Raw genomic sequence first — 22,330 nt, 5'->3', positions numbered from 1 at the left:
TCAGCAGGTGATTATAAATCACACTGAATTCAAAACTTAGCTTTCTTATTTGGGGTAGAAGAGAAGGTCTACAGCTGCGGGTGAGGGAGAGGGATAGCATCAATTCTCTCCTTTATTTATCCAACGAATTTTTATGGACCAACTATGCTATGCTGGGCAGAATGCTACATGCTGGAGATATCAAGAGGAATTAGCCCTTGAGGAGTTCCTGCTGCAAAGGAATAAGGAATGCAGTTATGGAGACGGAAAGAACAAATGACCAGGGAGTTAGGGAAGGCTTGTCACAGAAGACGGGGCATTTGAAGAAGTCTAATGGCATGAGGAGAAGATCATGGGATCCCCACACTGATGTGAGGAGTGGAGGGGGCAGGGCAAAGGAAGAGAACAGAGTTCATAAAAGGACGGAGCTTCCTGGGGAACCGCAAGTAATTTGATTATCATCACTCTGAGTACGCAGCAGGAGGCAAAGCTGATAAGCTGGGCTCTGACTATAACGTGCTGTGTACATTGTGCTCAGTAGTCTGGATTTTATCTGTTGGCCCTGGGAATGACCTGAGGTTTTTAATTAGGGGCGTGGCATGATCAGATCTGTATTTTAGCAAGATCGTTCTGCTGGGAGTTGGAGTATAAATTGTGGGGTGGAGGGGAAGCTGAAGCTTGAGGCAGGGAAACTGGTTTGGAGAATGTTGCAATAGCTTATGAGAAAAGTGATGAAAGCCTGAGCGAGGGCAGCGGGGATGGAGAGGAGGCTGCAGATTAAAGAAGTATTTCAGAGGTGGAGTCAGAAGGATTTAGTAGCTAATTAGGGGCAGGGGTGAGGGAGAAAAAGGGTCATACATTAGGTTGAGTTCTCTTGCTTGGGCAAGCCTGTGAATGGTGGGGTCTTTCACCCAGAAGCCACTTTACAAAGTTGACTTTTTTTTTTCCAGAATGGCTTCATTTAGCAATCTAACTTCTACACTGTACACTCAGAGTTACATCTGCAGTGAGTGTTGAACTCCTGAGAGCCACAAGATAGTTCAAGGCATGACTAAAGAAAAATCAGTGAACTACTTGATCTGGTAAAGGGTTGGGATAAGGTTTGAGTACCACCTAAGCAAGCACCCTATAACTCATCTGTGTTTAGAATAATGTGTCCTAATTGTTACTAATCAATCTGTCAGAATGACTGCTCTTTAAAATTTCTTTTCTAATATGAATTGAAAACATTTTACAAATTGTTTCTGCACCTGAATCACTGGCATTCAATTTTAGGTCAATTCCAATCCTTTGCAATGAATTAGACAATACTTGAAATTTGAATGGTATTCCTATCTCAGTACTACACAGTGTATGGGCTACATTTACAACCCAAAGCAATAAACTTCTTGGTAGCAGTTTAGCTCCTTCAAGAGAAGAATTAATGCCCCTAAGTCCAGTCCTCAGAATGCTGAAGGGGAAAAAAGGCCTACAGAGTGATTTAAATATCTAGAGAACCTTATTAATGTGAAAAATTCTTCCAAAAAGATAATTATTAGTTCTAGTGGGAGAAAGTATGTTTATATTCTTCATTCATTGCTTGCAGTTGATTTTTTCATAAATGAATTCAGGACAGCCCGTTGACCTTCTTTCATACAGTCTTTTATTTCAAGTAGCTCCAAAGATATCCTACTCTCATGTCAGTAAAACCTTTACTCCTGATAATAACTTCCATACATTTTTATGGAGATTTACAGCTTACAAAGCATTTTCATACTTCACATTTGCCTAAGACAATCCTATAAAATAGGCATGGTATTACCATCTCTATTTTGTTTTAACAGACCAGGAGGAGGTAAGACTTGAGTATGACTTGTTTGTTGGGGGGATAGTGGATAAGTCAGAGAGGCACAGTCTGGAGTTGCACTATCTGATCCAGTAGCCCCCCAGCCACTGAGAACTTGAAACATGGCTAGTCTGACTTGAGATGTGATATAAATGTAAAATACACATGGGATGTTGAGGACTTAGAACGACAACAAAAAAGAATGAAGATATCTCATTATTTATTTTTCGACTGATTGCATGTTGAAGTGATAATATTTTGAATGCTTTTAGGTAAATAAAGTATATTACTAAAAGTGTCACCTGTGGCTACTAGAAAATTTGAAATGCTGTGTATGGCTGGCATTATATATCTATTGGACAGAGATCATCTAGAGGGAACTGAAGGTCAGGCAGGAGAACTTGGCCTTGCTTCAGCATAAAATAGGCTCATTACAGCTTCCAAGGCTGGGGGAAACAGGATCAAACAGTGTCTCAGGAAGGTCAGTCTGGCAGTGAATTATAGGATAGACTGGAGAAGAAGCTGTAGTCAGGAACAATAAGCTAGGAGGTTAGAATAGGCATCGAGGCCTGAGGAAGGGGTTAATTGAGAAACATTTTGAACCACCAAGATAGGACCTGGTGACAGACAGACCATAGGCCTAAATGAGACAGAGTAACAGATGATTACAAGACTTCTAACCTGAGACAACTAAAGAACAGAGGTTTAGGACAAAGGAATAACCTGGGGTGAATGAAATCCTAAACTAAGAGTTTACTGTCTTCACAGGTCAAGTTTTTAAAGTCTCCCAGAAGTAAAATGAGAATAATGATGATGATGATAAATAATAATCATAGGTAATATTAATCAGTGCCTATGTGTCAGGAACTCACTTATGCTAAGCAGCGCATTTTATACCTATCCTTCTCATCTGAGCCTCATAACCACCCCATGAAGTAGGTGCTATTATTATATCCATTTTATAGATTAGCACACTGAGGCTCAGAGAGGATAAACAACTTGTCCAGGTCAAAACAACTAATAAATGACACAGCCAGGATTTGAACCCAGGTAGCCTAACTTTAGAACCCACCAATGTAAACCACTATACTAGAGGTTCTTCTACCTATTCTACATATTCACCTCATAGACATGTCTTGTTATACTAGCTTAAAGGTTTATAAGTTTAATGGAATTTCCAAATTTCATTAGTTTAAGTCTACTTTCCCTGATGTCAGAACGCAGACCAGTTGGGTGTGGGGAGCAGTGAATTAGGACTTGGAAGACCCTGGTCTAATCCTGGCTGTAACTAACAGGCAAAACAAGTGGTCCAGAGTAAGTCGTTTCCCCTTACTGGGGCTGTTTCCTCACCTAAGCAATGAAAAAACTGAAAACCAACTCTAAGGTCCCTTCCAGTTTTCATATCCTATCATTCCATACCTTGTATCCATCCTTTATATAAATCTGACTAACAGAAAGAAAATGCCTCATATCTTAATAAATATGCTAATTCAGGTCTGGTTTAAATTTGTATAGCCAACTAAAGACATCTTTGAATATCAGCAGGAAGAGTATGGGCCTTTCAGTCTGTCAATGACTTGGGTTCTCCCCGCAGCTCTACGGACTAGCCCACTAGCCTTTTATTCCCTACTCATATCACCACAAAAAGGAGAGAGTCTGTACTCCTTTCCTCAGAAGGGCAAAGCCTAAAAGAAATATTTTCTACTACCCTCTGCACCCCTATTTCCATGTCCTTATCTGGTATGTTCTCTGCCATATGGTGCTTAAAGGGTAGGTTTTGCCCCTATGACAGAACTATAGTGGAGGTCTGTCAACATGTGAACTATTTGGAAGCTTTTTATGAACACACATCTAAGTTATACCCTCCAGTCTAGCTTTCCTCAGGAATAACGCTGTTATTTAGAATTCTGGCGGGCTCCTGTGTCTTATTTCTCCATTGGTTTCAATGGAGGAGGGAAAGGTAGGGGTGTTATTTAATGGCTCCCCCAAACCTCAGCACCCGAACACTTGTCCTTCCTGAACTTCATTCCATTTCGGCAGGACCATTTCTCTGATTCATTGATTTTTATTTTATTTTTATTTTTTAAAATGAAGAACTCTTTCCTCCAAGGAAATCTTACCAGGAAGTATAAACAAGTAAAAGAGATAAAAACAGATCAACTGTCCTTGAAGAGGATGTGGCAGTGGTGTTACAGCCCTTTCTGTAAACGCCTGCTCTATCTCTGAAGGTCACTTGCAATCCTTTTCCAAAATATAAATAATCGTGTTAGACTCAGTATATAGTGCAGATTTAATGAACACGGTATTAACTTCTCCATCCAAGGTAACTGAAAAACATTTTTTTAGGGCAGCTGCGTCTAGCTTTCCACAGAAGAAGCGCCCCTTAAAAGACCATATAGATGGAATATGTATAAATAAAAAAACAGTTGAATAGTTAAAATTCTCTAGGGTGACAGCTCCTGAAAGAGAATGGCAGTGAATCTTTTCAAATAGCAAAAATAATCCTTCTCTATTACAGACTGTCACAAGCCAGGCTCTCTCACATGCAGCGAGAGAACCTCTCACTGGAAGGACATCACTTGCTCTGTCCCTCTGACTGGGTGCTGAGCCACTGCACTAACCCATTTTGAGCACATGCACCCGAAAGCCTCTTTGGACCCTACCCTGAGGAGCAGTTCAATTCAATCCAAGGCTTCCTAGCTTGTTAGCAAGCCCTTCACAATGAATAAAAAGCCTCGCTGGATTCCAGAGAGAAAATACATGTTGTTTCCCTCTCCTTGACAAGACTTTTTAACTTCTATTAAAGGAAATGAAATCAGCCTGGTAATATTTGCCCTTCATAAACTCATATAGAGGGCTATCCCGAACCTTGGGCTCTTCTAGGTGGTTACAAACAAGATGATTAATGGATTTAAGTATTTTCCCAGATGTTGCAAGTTAAAGCCAAAGAGTCTAAATTTAGCAGGGCCATCATTTCTCTTGTTGAAAGATAAACTATTTTCCTTTTTCCATCTGCTCTCCAGAAGTTGGGGAGAAACTTGCTCTGCAACAACACAGACAATTTGAATAAATCAACTTCAATGGCATTTTTCAACTAACTTAACTTTCTTCTCCAATTTAACATTCTATCATCTTTGTCATCACAAACTGTTCTTGTGTTGGTAAAGTGACCAGTGGGACAGGATGACATGAAAAATAAGAAGCCCTGCTTTTCCAATCAACTCTGTCTCCTGAGAAGACAAATGACTTTTCCCTTGGTCTTTGCCCTTAGCTTTACATGGAATATTTGTGCGAGTTAAGTTTTCAACTTCGAGAATTTTCTTCTCACAACTAAAATGGACTCCAATTCTGATACATATAAGATGAGGTTTACTTGCCCATTTAGGTAAACAGAACACTGTAACAGCTGAAATCACTTTAATATGTTCAAATGTCTTTTTTTTTAGTATTTTATTTTATTTTATTTTTTTGGTGTGTCTCCATATAAAATGTCTTTTTAAATTGTGTTTACAGCTAGAGCACCTATAAAGGAGGTTGTTAAAACTGTGAAATACACATTAGGAAGATGCTATATCATTGAAAGAATAGGATTGTCTCGCTTCTTGTATCAACTTTGAAAACTCTTCTCGCACTATATTTTCTGACCCTATCTGACACAATATTTTTCCCTTAATACTGTAGCAATTTGGTCTGATTTCACTTTTTTTGTGGTTTTCTCACTTGACTCAAGGTACTGATACAGTTCTAGGTTCAAAGGAGACATTCTATTATTCTGTGTTTTATATGTACTAATACAGCTTTCTCTTGTAAAATTACTTGTTTTAAGACTATCCAGTTCTCAGGACAGGAATAAAGACACAGACGTAGAGAATGGACTTGAGGACACGGGGATGGGGAAGGGCAAACTGGGACAAAGTGAGAGAATGGCATTGACATATATACACTACCAAATATAAAATAGATAGCTAGTGGGAAGCACCCGCATAGCACAGGGAGATCAGCTCCGTGCTTTGTGACCACCTAGAGGGGTGGGATAGGGAGGGTGGGAGGGAGGGAGATGCAAGAGGGAGGAGATATGGGGATATATGTATACATATAGCTGATTCACTTTGTTATAAAGCAGAAACTAACACACCATTGTAAAGCAATTATACTCCAATAAAGATGTTAAAAAAACAACAGAATATCCAGTTCTCTTGGATTCCTTTTTGTCAAATTTACTTCCCCAGGGGCACTTCTTAGTGTCCTGAACTTGCTAAGATACTCGAAGCCCATTTTATTTGATTACATCAATTCTCTCCCAGAGAACTCTGAATGTTATCATTCTGTGGTTCAGTCCACCAATTTTCATCCACAAGCTTCAGGAAATACTACCAGCCAAGACCACAAAAAAAGAAATCTAGCTTACTTGAGTCTTCTACTTTTTAAAAAAATTCTTAGAAATTGACCCCCTAATATATTGCAGAAACTTATGTGACAGTCTGTGGCCTGCTGAATTGTTTTTTCAGCAGATGGTTAAAGACTCTCATAACCACATATTTTTAAGTAAACCAGGCAAAGACATGATTCAGTTTGATTCCACCCTCGCAAAGTTCACCATTTTGTGTCTCTTTAGGATACCTAGGATAAGGTGTTTTTTTTTTAGTGGATTAACAATCATCAGGATTAGTCTAAAATATCTGCAAACTTCATTTATGACTTTTCAATTCTTACCCAAGGGAATTAAGATAAAATTATGAAGTAGCACACCTCTCAGAGTTCATGTGAAAGCGTAAGATCAAAAGAAATTTGATCTCACCAGAGGATGCTAACATGTAGAAACCAAATTTTCTCCTCTGTCCAAGAGGCAACTGAACTGTTACTGAAAGGAAAATATCATAGGGCTGCAAAGAATTTACCAAACTCGGTCAGATATAAATGTTAAGTTTCCTCTTTCACTCCCAGTCCATTTCAACTGTAGCTACTGACCAATACTCATTATTAGAAAAAAACAAAAACAAAAATCAACCAACCAACCAAACAAACAAAAAAAAAACGCTATCGTGCTGAGCACATGTTCAATTGCTTAGGTTTGGGGTTCTGATAGGAGATATTTTTATGAACACATACACAAGATAAAAATCAACAAAAGTGGTCTTGGAAAATACACAAGGACAGGAGTGAGACTAAGCCACCCAAACATTACAGAAAGAGTTGAAGAGAGGAGAGAGCAGAATGGCCATTCCTTACTTTCTAAAGATCTTACGGCATCTCTTTCCTCCAGACTAATTCTTTTTAAAAAATTCTCTCAAAAACTTTTTATGAGCTGTTTTTTACATTATAAAAGTAACGCACGTTCATTGTTAAAAATCCCAACAGAAATACAAAGTTAGTCTATCTCTTCACCAAATTGTCAGTACCACTATTCAGAGGTAACCATTGCTAGGAATCTGTCCTAAACATTAAACTGTTGGCAGCAAACAGAAATGACTCCAATAAGATGAAGTGGCATTTACCAATAAGATGGAGTGACCAATTTAACCAGTAGGTACGTGATACAGCACTTTAACCACTTACAGAAACTGTTTTCTAAAATTTAAAGCAATTTTGGGACTTCCCTGCAGGTCCAGTGGTTAAGACTCCACGCTTCCACTTCAGGGGGCGCAGGTTTGATCCCTGGTCGGGGAACTAAGGTTCCGCATGGCATGCGGCGCAGCCAAAAAAAAAAAAAAATTAAAGCAATTCTGAAGTCCCCCTGACGTCCCAGCCAGAATTATTCCACTTCCTGCCTTTCAGTTATACAATTCTCTCCTGACTTTTTTCAGAAGGAATAGTGGAAATAATCTAGTCTAATCCCTTCATTTTACAGATAAGAAAACTGCCACCGTAAAAGGTTACGTGACTTGCCCAGGGTCATGTGTCTAATCAGTAGCTACCAGACAGGCTATCCTATGACCACTTTTTCAAATCTAATTTTTATGAAAGTACCTAGGAAGACTTTAAATAGACTTCTAACATATAGCTGAAAAACTTCACTATGAAATGGAATTTACAATGTCTATACCCATGTAAACTCTTAAGAAAAAGGAGCACTTTGCTCCAAACATCTTGCACGTTCTCCTACAAGACATACAACAGGAGGGACCCCCAATTTTCCAATGTCATGGCTGTATTAAAGACTAGATATTCTCCCTGGAATCCCATTATCCACTGTCTAGCTCCCTTCCACAGGGACAAAGGCAAAGAGGGACTGGTTAAATATACGGCAGGGCTTCCCAGCATCTTGAGGCCAATTTAAATAAAAACATCTTGGTCTGGTTCAGGCTAATCAACCGCTAAAGGTCAGAGTCCAGCTCTCTCCCCCTTCCTCCTGCAACTTCTCATCATTATAACAGCATTTAAAGCACCTTCTGTCACATCCTCCCCCTCAAGTCACACCCTTGCTGGCATGCTTTCAGTTCATTTTCTCTCCTCCCCCAGGCCTCTGGTCCCTCTGGCTCTCTCTCTCTCTTCTCCCTTTGGTTAACTGATGGTCTAAGAGTTGGCATCAGGAGTGGGAAGACAAACTCAGGGGGTGGAAGAGAGAGGTCTGGCTGAAGGGCAGGGCTCCTGTGGGGAAATGATGGGAAATACGTTTATACAGACACATGGAACAGGTCCTAGAGAGCTCAGAATGGCAGACTGAGCAATTTTGACTTGATTCCATAGGCACTGGGGAGTCTCTGAAGGCTTATGAGCGGGGGAGTGATATGATGAAACCACCTTTTTTAGAAAGTTAGCAGTTGGTATGGGTAGAGAGTAGGAATTTGGGAAGCACTTGGAAGACTACATAAGAAGGTTGCTATAGTGGCCAAAGCACAGAAGTCAGGACCTGGACTGAAGTGCTGGCAGCAGAAATTGAGTTGAAGGAACATATGTAAGGGACATTGCAAAGGGATAGGCCTCAGAAGAAGATGGAAGGACAGGATCAAAGCTGAATAACGTCCACTGTGCAATCCTGAGTGACAAAAAGATGGGGAATATAGAAGACGGGATAGTTTTAGAGCCATAAGCAGGTCTGTTTGACATGCTAACTATGAGCTGATGGCAGGAGAGACAGGCAAGTGGAGATGTCCCGTCGTCAGCTAGCGATGCCCGGGTAAGAAGCTGAAGTTGGGGAGTAGAAGGAATATTTGAAATCATGAATGAGGTAGGAGGCATTCAGCAAGGGAAAGAATTTGGCAGATAGGGAAAGAATTATCAGAGACAGGGGTGGAGAAACAGAAGGGAGGAGGTGATAAGTTTCTGGAAGGAAGAAGCATTAACAGTTTCAAATATAGGCAAGGACAAAAAGAATAAACATTAGTAAATTAGCCCAAGTAGCTATATAGTAAATCCTAAGACCTTAATAAACTATATTTACTTTCCTCAGTAGTACTACTCCTTACTCACACAAACAAATGTTTTGAGCCTCTTGTTCAATAACATTCAAGTCCAGAGTTTGGTTCTTAGTACTAAGTTTAGTGAACTATTCGACTTAACAGGGCAGGATATAACTAACGAAAGAGCAGGTGCATATGGTTGAAGATACAGGCACATATATATTAAGATAATCACGCACATATGGTTTAAGATACAGAATTCTATTTTTTCTGAGAACATCTGGCACATCTGGCACAAAAGCCTTCATGTAACTTTTCTCTGGTTAAGACCCCAGTGGCTAAGTTGGCAGCACCTCCAATCCTCTGAAATCCATCCCTTACCAACCTAACTAAGCAGGAAGGGGGGAAAAGTTATCTGCCTATGGCAGGGGTGTGGCTTGAGGAGAATGGGAGATCTGGCTGAAATGGGGAGCGGACCATTAGATCAGGCACAGGTTGAGAGAGAAAACTCGGCGAAGGCAGTATGGCATGCTCAGGCCTTTGACAAAATGGCTTCTGCCTCTCCCACGGGCTGTGGATTAAAGGAAACTAAATGGCTACTGTGGAGTACATTGACTGTCTTTCCTTTCCCTATAAGAGAAACATTTATCAGGAGAGTGACAGGGTGAAGATAATGTATCTGTTTCTGAAGGCCATTAGATCGCCAAAAACCACCGTGTTGCTTTTTCAAGCCTACCGTTCCTCCCATGGGGCCTACTCGGCCTAGGCCCCAGTACTCAACCTCTACTCCCCAGCTATCTCAAGTTCCATCAACTGAGAGTCCCAACAACTCCATCTCTTTCCCTGAGTAGGGGCATAACTGTGATATCAAAGACCAAAGTGATTCACAAACAAATGCACCATGATATTCACCTACAAAGAATCAGAGAAATAATAAAAATGGTAACACTGGCAGTAGTCATTTTCATTCATCGAGTGCTTGCTCTAGTATCAAACACTGTCCTATCAAAAGCAATGATAAATAATAGCATGATCCCAGGACATATACCATAATGAGAAAATACCACTGAGAAGTTATTAAAAGGAATATTCTATCATAATTGACAGGGAAAGGGAAGTGGCTCATTACTTAAGACTTTGGAATAGAGACAGACCTGGGTTACTATTCAGTTGTGTTACTTAACCTCTCTGGCCCCCAGTTTCCTTATCTGTTAAGTGGGGATAATAATAGTACCTGTGATTTAGGCTGGTTGGGAAGATAAATGAAATAAGCACTGTACATTCATTGGCACATTGCCCTGTACATAAGCATTATTCAAAAATGTCAGCTGCTATTATTAGAAAGCTATTATATTATTGTTCATTATTATAAGGAAGTAGATATAAGTCGAATCATATCTGTAAAAGCCAGATAACACCTTTGACTATAAGATAGGTTTTAGGAGGATCTAAAACTAGGGCTACAAAATGGTTCCACATCATATACATGCTATTCATCAACGTATCTGTACTCTCACCGAGGCTCAGAATTAGACATTGGTATTTATTCCTTAAATGGGAGCCATTACAGTAACAAAAAATAACATTGTCACTCCTGTAATCCCCCTTAGGAGGATTGAGCTTAGAGAAAGTAATGATCATGGGAGCCCACCCATGGCCCCACTTGGACCTCCCCCCTCCTTTTAATGCTACTGATGACTTCCCATGATATAAGACAAGGGCCTTGCTAGGGAACCTCAAGAAACCCTTCAACAAGAGCAGTGATACAAACCCCTCTTTGTTTCTTAGGTTTTACACTATGCCAAGCTAAAGAATTTATCCTTTATCCTCCTTCTCTTGATGAATACTGTTCCTGGGAATTCTTAGGCCAAGTAGCTATGTAAATCTAATAAGGGATATGTTACATATTTCTAATAGCACTAAAAGCATGGAACATTTTGTGCCACTGGTGACCACATATTACAAACAGAATTCTGAATTACTGTAGTTACATTAGGAGTTCACATATATATTCTTTTCTACTTAGCCCAGGAAAAAAACTTCTAACCCAACCAGTTGGATCACCAACTGTATCCAAAAGTCTAAGCAACCAAACTGGCTTTCAATACAAACAAGAATGGGATGCTTTCATATTTTTACCCCAGGGCCAAGGGTTATCAACCCATCAACTCTGAACTGTATGATAACCTCTCATGCACAAATGACTCCATTATGGAGGTGCTCACTTAAAACAGAACTTTGAGAGGGAGAATCCCCCTTCAGAAACAATTTCTAGGACATGAACATCATAAATATGTTAAGAAAAAATAGAGACCAACACTGTTGTCCAACAGAAACATAGTGAAAGCCACATAAGTAATTTTATATATTCATGTAGCCACATTTAAAAAATAGGAACAAGTGAGATTAATAATATATTTAATTTAATCTAATATATCAAAAGTATTGTCTAAACTTGTAGTCAATATAAAAATTGTTAATGAGATATTTTATATACTTTTGGTACTAAATCTTCAAAATCCCGTGTTTAGTTTACACTTACAGCACATCTTGATTCAAACTAGCCACCTATTCAAGGGCTCAATAACCACACGTGGCTAGTGGATGCTGTACTGAACGGCGCAAATACAGCCAGTCTGACATGAGTGACTGGTATATTTTGAAGAGCCATGCCTACCCTCATGGACACCTCAGCCCTTCACCGTCTTTGATGGAGCTCTTAGAGTGTACCCACCCCTCTCTGGGACCACTAGTCCACCTGGAGTTGTGAGGAAGAAGGGGGGGGAAAGGATGTGTTTTTAACAAAGCACCTTGGAAACCCAACTCCACTTCCCAGTAGAAACAATAGCAAACACAATAGTTCTGTGGCTAAGTGGCATGAAGGGTTAAATAGGCTTTCCTGGGGAGGAAGGTCTGGGAACCTAATCACCATTTAGAACACTGCATCCAGGAGATAGCGTGTTCCAACCTTCCAATAGGCACACAAAGAGACTGCCTGGATCTCTCATCTACATTCTTAGTAAAAGGGAACTGACAGCCATGTTTACAAAGAGTTTTTCATTTAAGTACTTAAATTAAGCCGGTTGGTTCACTTCTTCATCCCTGTCCCCTCCTCCCCGCATTCAGAGGGTCCTTCAGTCCTGCCCTTCTCTGGAAAGCACATTTCTCCCTGAGACGTGGAACAGCTGCCATTTTGGAACACTCTGTGAAACTGAGAACCCTGTCTTCTGAACAGTTCTAGTTATATTTCTGAAGCAAAGGCAAACTGAAAAGGACAATATTTGCCCTTTCCTTATGTGTGCCCTGCCCTTCTGCCACCCTTCCTACCCCCATCCTAACCTCAAAGTCAAAAGCTCTCAAGTGGCCAGCACTAATGCAAAACTAGGCAACTTCAACTACATATTTTAGATCTCCCCCACCTCTCATTCTCTCATCTCCCCCAGCCCACCTCAACGTACGCTTCTGCATAATAACCATGCAAGCACACAGACAACAAGCCTTATCCTATTTGTCTTCAAATCCACCTCATAGCTCTTCATTCCAGGAGAAATGTACAAACTCTAGCTTGTAGGTTTCGAAGCCCTTTTGCGATCCAGTCTTAACTAGTTGCAATCTTGACTGGATAAACTGAATCATCACTGGGTCCTGTCAATTCTCCCTCCCTCACCTGCAATCTGTTGGTTCAGAGTCCACTGTTCTTGACATCTCCCGTATCTTAATCCACATTCTCCAGTCACCTTTTTCCAATGACTCTTCTCAAGACCCTTGAGGGCTAGGACCGTATCTTTTACTATTCCAGTTTCCCCTTGGGCCAAGTCTTTCCTGGTGTCACCTTTGGCCCCAAGTATAGTATAGTACAGTCCACAGAGGGTGCTGAATGAACACATGGTATATGAAAGCCTAGACTGCTATAGTAGCAATCCAATGTCAGACTTATCTGCCAGAAACACCATTTTGGTCATATCACCACAATGGTGGTAACAGTCAGACCAACGGCTACCTTCAGGAAGGGATTGCAGGAAGAAGCAGGAAGCATTTTCTGGGTTAAGTTCTAGACAGAGGGTTAAGGGATCATAGTGGAAGTTGTTACACTGTTTGGAGTAGGGGTGGGCAGAGGGGCAGGATGACTTTTGAGAATGTAGAATGAAGAAGTGAGGCATGTCAGGCCAACCAGTGTGTCCCAGGCAGAGGGAACAACATATGCAATGGCACAGAAGCAAGAGGCAGAGTGAGTCTGGACAAGTGACTCTGAAGAGTGTGGAGAGACACTGTTGGCAAAACCAGGTTAAGTAGTTTGGATTTTATTCTGAAATATAATGGGGAGTCCCTGAAGAATTTTTAGTAGGGGAATGACTTTTGAATTTACTCTATTTTAAGAATCAGCAATCTAGTGGTGATGAGGGTGAAGAATCAGTGGCAAGCAAGACCAGAAGGAGGGAGACCAACTGAGTGGCTGCTGAAACAATGGTCCAGATGAAAGTTGAAACAAGGGAGGAGCAAATAAGAATGAATGGATACAAGACAGGTTTAGGATACAGAACAGACAGGACTCCATAATTGTCTCAGCACTCCCTAGTCATCTCCCAGCTGGTACCTAATGTGAAAGTAGCACTTACTCCCTTGACCAGGGATCTAGTCTTCTACCCCAAAATCTCCCCTTTTCTTTCTTTCTTTTTTTTTAACAAGAAATATTTTATTCGCTGCAAAACAAAACAACAAACAAACAAAAGTGCAGATAAACATAGTAGTGTACACATGACCGATGGAGGGTTCTCTATATAAGCTTTCACTAAAGTTCTAATTCCTCCTTCTACTCTTACATAAAGAAAAAGAGCTATCAGGCAGAGTACCTCATTCTTAAAATTCTTTCCAGTAAACTATATTTAATTCACAGGTTGGATAGAAGTCTGGAAGCATTTACTTTTTATGTATGTATGTATATATGTTTACTTGATATATAACATTGTATTCGTTTCAGGTGTTCAACATAATGATTTGATATTTGTATATACTGCAAAATGATCACCACAGAAAAGCTAGTTAATATCCATTGTCACACAAAATTACAACTTTTTTTCTTTTTTCTTATGAGAACTTTTAAGATCTACTCTCTTAGCAGCTTTCAAATATACAACACAGCAGTGTTACCTATGGTCACCATGCTGTACATTACATCCCATGACTTATTTATTTTATACCTGGAAGTTTGTACCTTTTGCCACCCTTCACCCACTTTGACCACCCTCCACCCCCTGCCTCTGGCAACCACCAATCTGTTCTCTGTGTCTATGAGCTTGTTTTGTTTTCATTTTGTTTTGGTTTAGATTCCACATTTAAGTGAGATCACATGGTATTTGTCTTTCTCTGTCTGACTTATTTCCCTTGACATAATGCCCTTAAGGTCCATCCGTGTTGGCACAAATAGCAAGATTTCCTTCTTTTTTATGGCTGAATAATATTCCATTGTATGTATATATCACATTTTCTTTATTCATACATCAATGGACATCTAGGTTGTTTTCATATCTTAGTTATTATAAATAAGCTGCAATGAACACGGGGGTACTTATATCTTTTCAAGTTAATGCTTTCATTTTCTTCAGATAAGTACCCAGAAGTGGAGTTCCTGGATCATACGTTAGTTCTATCTTTAATTTTTTGAGGCATCTCCATACTGTTTTCCATAGTGGCTGTACCAATTTACATTCCCACCAACAGTGGAGGAGGGTTCCCTTTTCTCCACATCCTTTCCAACACTTGTTACTTGTGTTTTTGTTAACAGCTATTCTAACAGGCCTGTGGTGATATTATTGTGGTTTTATTTACATTTTCCTGATGATTAGTGATGTTAAGCATCTTTTCATGTACCTGCTGTCCATCTGTATATCTTCCTTGAAAAAATGTCTATTCAGATCCTCTGCCCATTTTTTAATCAGATTGTTTAGTTTTTTTGCTACTGAGTTCTGTACATATTTTGGATGTTAACGCCTTATCAGGTATATAATTTGACAAGATTTTCTCCCATTCAGCAGGTTGCCTTTTCATTTTGTTGATGATTTCTTTCCCCCTTTTTCATTTCAAAATTACTATCATCACACGCTTCAAATGGCCAATGAGGAAGGTGAAAAGGAAGCAAGATCAGGGGAGGAACAACTAATTATAAAAGTCAATGCCCCACTTTTGTGGCATTTTGAGTTTTCAATGCACCTTCCATTGCCTCCGGTTGTTCTCACCAGCCACGTTGCCACTGTTTCACCCAAAACCACTTCCTTAGCTTCCAACCACAATGAAAGGCTCCCCTAAAAGTCACTCCTTTTCCAAATAAGCCCCATAAAATATACTCATGGGCATATGAAAAAGTTAAGCCTTAGTTTAAAATACCACTAAATGCTTGGAACACAGATCATTTAAAGAGCATAGGTTTACTTCTTAAATCTGTAAGCCAAAATACTGCCTTTGCTGATACATGTTGACAAAGGCACACAGATACCAGTAAGCAAGGCTGGCTACAGGATGTGAAAAAGCAACACTCAAGGGAAAATTGCACTTTTTCAAATGCTCTCTGTTTCAAATTACAGACTTGGGATATTTCTTTGAAACAACTCTCCCTATTTATTAAAAAAAAAGTCTGTACATGATTTATACATGTGTTTCAGCTATTTCTAGAAAAATGACTCAGTTTTATGTTTAGAAAAAAAGCATTTCCTTCAATAAAAAAGAAATCGCTTTAAGAAAGTAGCTTCAAACATCAAACCATTTTGAATACTTATTATCTACTCCAGTCTCACGGCTCACTTTCTTCTTGGTGCCCTCAATTTGCTCAGAGTTAGTAGTAGCGACAAGCTTACCTCTGCTATTCACTGAATAAAAGGAAATTATGACTCATAGCAAAACAAAACATACAAGACAGCAGAACCTCAGCCAAAACTATTAAGAATTATTATACCAAAAAAAGAAAAAGAAAAAAAAACCCCACCCCACTTCTTAAAACCATGTATTAGTCTTATAAGGATACACTGGAAATTTAAAAATATTAAAAGGCTTCATCCCAGCTGTGTATACTAAAGATACCATTGTATAAATGTAGTGTTAACATTTGTGACACTATGTATAAAACCTGTCTACAAAGCAACACTTGAAACAGATGTAGCACAAAATACTTGCATTTCATATGCTTTTTATATGGTTCCCCAAATCAAACTTAATTCCATCCATGCCCAGCTGACTGCAAGTTACAGGTATGACTAATTTTAAAAGAGCATATAGCCATGTCCTAAGGGGTATGCAGTGAGAAGCTACTAAGTCCTGGGTGAAATACTATATTCACATGCTCAACAGTATACTTTAGTGAAGAATTCCAGTCACAGTAACTTTTCACAACAAGATTTATTGTCAGAGCTTGTAAGTGGATATACTGGGAGTAGTTCCACGCCTATTAGGAAAAAAACCTTCCAACCAAATGCACAGCTCACGCCTGTTACACCACCAGCAGAACTGAATCTTCTACTAGGAAAAAAAAATCGGTTTTGCAGTGTTTAGCGTTGGATATAACCAAGACCTGAGAAATAAGTAGGCAGTTACTTTGACAAGAGATAAACAATGGCCCTCCAACTGTACAGAAATCCAAAAATACACTTCACGTTATTCTGCAGAAAAACAAGTTAACAAATAAAACCCTATCTAACATCACTTTGCTGAAAGGACCTCAGGGTCCTAGCGAAGAGTGCAGTTTCAAGTCGCAACTAAGACGCCTGCTGACAGTCAAATAAAGACCTATTTGATAATCAGTGTGACAGAAAACAGACATTTATGGCTCCCAGCTATTAGCAAGTGAAAGATTAGACTAAATTTTAAGAAAAATTCACCAAATGTTCTAAAATTTCAGACCTTCCAAAATGGCTAGATCCTAAAAGCAAAAGAACAAATAGTTACCACATGCTGAGGGGAGGGACGGGGGTGGGCAGCAGGGAGTGACCGAAAGGGACTCACAGAAAGAAAATGCTACCAAAATATGGCATATCATTAGAAATTCAGGTATAGACAGCAAAATGACAAGAACATCATTAAGATCATTGACCATTCCCTAGCACGTGTAGTTATCATGTAAGATTAAAATGGAAAAACCTGAATGACTTTAGAGACGACTAAAGAAGATAACTCACGATTAGCAACTGAAAGTATTACACAAAGTATCTTCCCACACCTGCCCTGCATAAGAAGAGAAAGATCAAAGTCAGCTTGGAAGAAGGTTTTTTACTTTAGGAAAAAATGTAGTGTAGAAGATGGCAAGATAAAAAGAGCTGACAGATGAAATTTCCACTAAAAACAAAATTCAACTTTTCCCCTCTGTTCACAGAACTATCTGGAGGCTCTAAAATACCATGGATAAGTTACATAGCCACTAAAAATTTTAAGTATGAAGACTATGTGGCAACCGGGAATAATTCACAGGACAAAATAGGTGGAAAAGGCAGAACTCAAAGTAATATGTACATTATGATTACAATGCTAGGTAAAAAGCTGTAATGATGGTTGTTAAGAAGGCGGCCAGACTTTCTTTTTCTTTTCCAAAGATTCTGTAAATATTGCCATAAAAGTTTTATAGATCAAAAATCATGTTTAAACTATGAGTCTTGGCATTCAGGAAAATATTAAATAAGTTATTCCTTTCAAGAAAAAAAAAGGCACACTGCTTTGTAGTTTATCCTTTTAACTACTTCAAATTAAGGAGGATTTCAAATGGCCACACTACAAACGGTGGGTTCTTATCTGTATTAGTACTCAAAGGGTGTAGACTTTCATACTTAGGATGGACAAACATCTGCTTTTCTATGTGGAAAAAATGGTCACACCCTTGTAGGAAACTGACATGTTTAAAAAGCTTATGGCATTCTTAAAGATGTCTACTTGCTCCATTTTTCTAAATAGATAAATCAAAAACGGAAAACAAAGCATCAAAACCAGACCGGTTTTCAGGGGAACCTACTAATCAAACTGTTAATCGAAGCTACGAGTTACAAAAGTAAAGCCTCTCTGGTTTTATTTCTGAAGGAACGCTCTCTATAGCCAACTATTCAGTTTGGTAGGTTCCATTCTTTCAAACACCTCACTCGGCTAAAACGGATTACAACACATCCAGTGCCTCCCCGACCCTGTTAAGAGAATTCTGAGAAAAAGAGGGTATCTAGCGAAAGACGTCAAGGATTATGGTGATGTATTTTAAAATTTTCAATATGCAAGCAGGATTCTTATGCAGGTTGCTTTAATAGTCTGAGTTCTATTTTATCGGGCCACTGCAGGCAAAGCAGTTCTTTATCTCCTCACCATTAGGACAAGGGTAGGGAGGTGAAGTGCTCCCTACTTCTCTCCTGTAGGTCAGAACCCTGTGGATCAAGTCATCGCATTTGACTATTGTAACCGCGCTCAGCGAGTCCTCCCCTTCCTTCCTTTCTTTTCCCTGGACAAATCCCTACGTGACTAACACAAACCTAATTTATGATGTCAGTAGGTAGGCCAGGTCCCTAAAAAGCTCTGTCCCCGCGGGTTCAGACTCTGCATCTCCCCGCCCCACCCTGTCGCGGCTTGGGTTGGAATCACCAATGAAACACTAACAGTAGCTAAGGTAACAGAGCCGGCCTTAACCGGACCGATGCCGGAGAAGAAGTAAAAAGAGTTTCTCCGGGCCTGGGGGTTGGGAGGCTGGCTCCGCGGACTGATTTTCCATTGGGTGGGGGTGGGTTAGAGACCACAGAAGCGCAAAAGCAGTAGTCTAATCTTTGAAGGCCGGCGGCCGGCTCTGCCACGCTCTCAGCAGGAAGGGGAGGGGAGCTAGAGGAAGAGGGGGAGGAGAAGCGGCGAAGGAAGGGAGGAGGGGGGGAAGGAGGGGCCGGGGGCGGAGCCAGGGCTCCAGGAAAACCCGCGCGCGAGCCCGCAGCACCTCGGGGCGGAGTCGCCGGCTCCGTCCGGCCCCTCGGCCTCCACCGCGCGCGGTGCGCCCCGAAGGGGCGGGCCCGCCCGCAGCCTCCCTCCGGGTCTCGGGCCCTCCTTCCCCTCTCCTCCCTCCCCTCCCTCCTTTCCATCTCAGCAGCGCCCTCGGTCTCCCTCTCCGGCTCATACAAAAGCAAAATGTCCGCCATCTTCCGAGGCGGCTGCGCTCGTCGCCGCCACCGGCCCGGCTCTCCTGCGCTTTCTCCCCGGGGCCGCCCTTCCCCCGGTCCCCTCCCCGACCCCCGGCGCCGCAGCTCCTCGGAAGCCGCGGAGGCGCCACTCACCCCCGCCCTCGCCCCCACCTCGCCCCGCCCGCCCCGCCGGGCGACGCAGGACCGCCTCGGGCGGGGGCAGGGGGGCTCGGCTGCCCAGGCCGACCGGCTCCCGCTTCCCGCCCGGCCCACCCCCTGGATGGCCCCTTTACCTTGATGCAGTACGGGGGTTCGTCGTAGGTGACCAGCATGTACCTGTCTCCGCGGCTGGCAGGGTCCCGGGCGCGCAGCTGCGGGACGAGGGATGACGGAGGGGGCCGCGAAGGGAAGGGGGGAGGAGGGGGCGATACCAACGTTACAGAAGCACCTAAATCCACCACCACCCCCATCCCTAGGGAACTCTCCCCATCTCTCCCCTCCCCTCCCTTTACCTTCAAGAATAACTCCACAGCGCCTTTGGCAATGTCCAAATAGGAGGTGCCCAGGTCAGTGCGCTGGTTCATAGAGGCGGACGTGTCTATGAGGAACAGCAGGATGGGCATCTTCCCCCGTACCCCTGGCTCCGGTCCCCACTCTCCTGGCCCTCTTGCCCTCACTGCCGCGTTCTGCCACCCGAACCCTCAACTCTCGCAGAGCCAGGGTGCAGGGAGCAAGAGTAAGAGGGGGAGACGGGACGGGACAGATGGAACTGCTCCTGGCCTCCTCTTTCTGCAGCCCCACCTCTTCTCCCTCCAAGGGAACTTGAAAGTGTGAGCGTGTGTAGCCCTCGGGGCCCTCCCCCTTCCTCTCTTCTGCCACCACTACTGCCGCCGCCGCCGCTGCCGCCGCAGGGACTATTGCCCGAGCATCGGTCCAAGCTCACTGAAGCGCTCGCCCCAGACTGAGAGCTGTCTCTGTTCACCAACACACAACTTCTGTCCGCTCACCTACCATGGGCACCATGTGACCAGAACCCACGCCATTGGCTGCCAATTATATGTTATTTGCATATTCATTAGATGACAGGGCAAGGGGAGGGACTTGGGCGAACCCTGGGAGTTGAAGTTTGAACCCAGGCAGGGGGTAAGGGGAAATGTTAAGGACCCTCCTTTAAAGGACTTGGAAGCTGTTAAGATACGTAGGGTGGTTTGGATGGACTTTTCTCTTGCTCTTCAAAGATGATAATTCGAAAGGAAGAGTGAATTTGAGCAACAGTTGTGCAGAGGTACAGAAACAGATGCTTGGACAGGCTGTACAGAAGACGCTTTGCTAACTGCAATCGATCAATCCTGCCAGTGGCTAAGACCAAAACATTTCAGAAGCAGCAAACTTCTTTCCTGGCAAGACCTACTCGCATTCCTTCAGATCCCTCCCCACGCTTGATCAGTGTTTGTAAGTCGGTCGCTGGCCTTGCATTCCGCGTATATCTACTGAGAAAGGAAACTAAAACTTAAACACAGTTACCTAAACTGGCCTTTTGTGTGCACAAGCTTCTTCAGTTTCATTGAGCACTTTGAAGTATTGCCCTGCCTGTGATAATTCCACCCACTGTTGTGTCTGCGCAGCCTTTACACATGGAAGGTTTGCCATCCTGGATTCTGATTCATCTCACATTTATTGAGCACCTATGAAGTGTCAGCCACCCACGTCAGTCTCATTTAGTCTTTGAAATAATTGTGGTAGGTGGCATTATGTTCAATTTTCAGTAAAGGAAAGTGCAGCTCAGGGAGATGAGGACAACACTGAGGGATGTTCTCAGGTCTGGCTCTACGGAGAGTCTCAATGAGTGGCCAATCACGCTTGGCTGACTGCTTCATGTAACTCGAATTTTAAATATGGAGGTGTGTATTCCCAGCAGTATGCTGTGCACAGCGTGGAATCCTGAACTTCAGTGAGTTTACAACTTCATTTGATATGTTCCTTGTAATATATATAAAATCCATATTCAATAACATTTTCATAAAAATAAGATTTCAGAAGAGGCCATATAGCAATGTATGAATCAGGGACAAACAAGTGGTGCAAATAAAAAGTGCAGTGGGGGAATTTCCTGGTGGTCCAGTGGTTAGGAGTCCATGCTCTCACTGCCGAGGGCCTGGGTTCGATCCCTGGTCAGGGAACTAAAACCCCACAAGCCGTGTGGTGTGGCAAAAAAAAAAAAAAATGCAGTGGAAGCAATGGTCCAGTGGTCTCGAAGTTCAGAAGGTTTCCTAGATGAGGCACTTAGCAGGAAGGGAGGGATTCTGGATTGAAAGGAATGGTGGGAACAAAAATTCAGCCAGAGATACTAACATGTATAGCACCATTCAGACCCATCTGGGATACAGCTGGTGGGAATTAATGGGGAAATAAGGATAAAAAAGACACATTTGTTATCTCACAGTTGCCATGAGTCAGGGGTCTGGGCATGGTGTAGCTGGATTCTCTGCTTAGTCTCACAAGACCACAATCAAGGTGTCGGCCAGGCTGTGTTTTCATCTGGAGGTGTGAGTGGGAGAGAATCAGATTCCAAGGTGAAGCTGAATCCTGCACGGATGTTGGCAGAATTCATTTCCTTGTGGCTGTCTGCTTGGTGGAGGCCACCCTCCGGTCCACCTGCACTTACCTCCCTCCCATAGGTTGTTCACAGTATGATTGTTTGCTTCTTCAGGGCCAACAGGAAAATCACTCACTGCAGTCTTCTAAGATGGAGCCTTATATGATGTAACTTAATCATGAGAGTGCCATCCGTCACCTTCGCCATATTCTATTGACTAAAAGCAAGTCACAGATCTTACCCACACTCCCTCAAGGAGAGAAGATTACACAGGACTTAACATCACGCAGGGGAGATCATGGGGACCATCTAAGAATTCTGCCTCGCATTAGGTGGGGATGAGATTATTACCTGGAAACAAACTCTGCCTCATTCACAGTTTTTGTTGAAGTCAACTCCAAGTCATAATATAGCACTTTCAGCCCACTGGATCACATGCATGGGGTTGATTGCTTGTTTAGACTATCCTTTG

The 22,330-nt window shown here is 42.0% G+C and overlaps 1 protein-coding gene across 6 annotated transcripts in view; it reads right to left on the bottom strand.

The window, feature by feature from the left end:
• Positions 1-20,225, bottom strand: part of INTS6L (integrator complex subunit 6 like) — a 49,553-nt gene extending 29,328 nt beyond the window's left edge. For 5 of the 6 annotated variants that reach the window (XM_060292629.1, XM_060292630.1, XM_060292633.1 and 2 more), the window contains exons 1-2: positions 19,775-20,225; positions 19,556-19,633 (exon numbers count right to left, since the gene is read on the bottom strand). In XM_060292629.1, coding sequence (XP_060148612.1) covers positions 19,556-19,633; positions 19,775-19,885 — 189 coding nt within the window. In that variant the 5' untranslated portion in view covers positions 19,886-20,225. The remainder of the gene's footprint in view (positions 1-19,555; positions 19,634-19,774) is intronic. The other variant, XM_060292631.1, reaches the window with a different exon arrangement.
• Between the last annotated feature and the right edge of the window lie 2,105 nt (positions 20,226-22,330).

The sequence above is a fragment of the Globicephala melas genome, chromosome X (assembly GCF_963455315.2).
Source record: "Globicephala melas chromosome X, mGloMel1.2, whole genome shotgun sequence".
NCBI classification, from domain to species: Eukaryota; Metazoa; Chordata; class Mammalia; order Artiodactyla; family Delphinidae; genus Globicephala; species Globicephala melas.
Note: the sequence above shows the minus strand (reverse complement) of the source record. Positions and strands in the feature narration are given on the sequence as shown.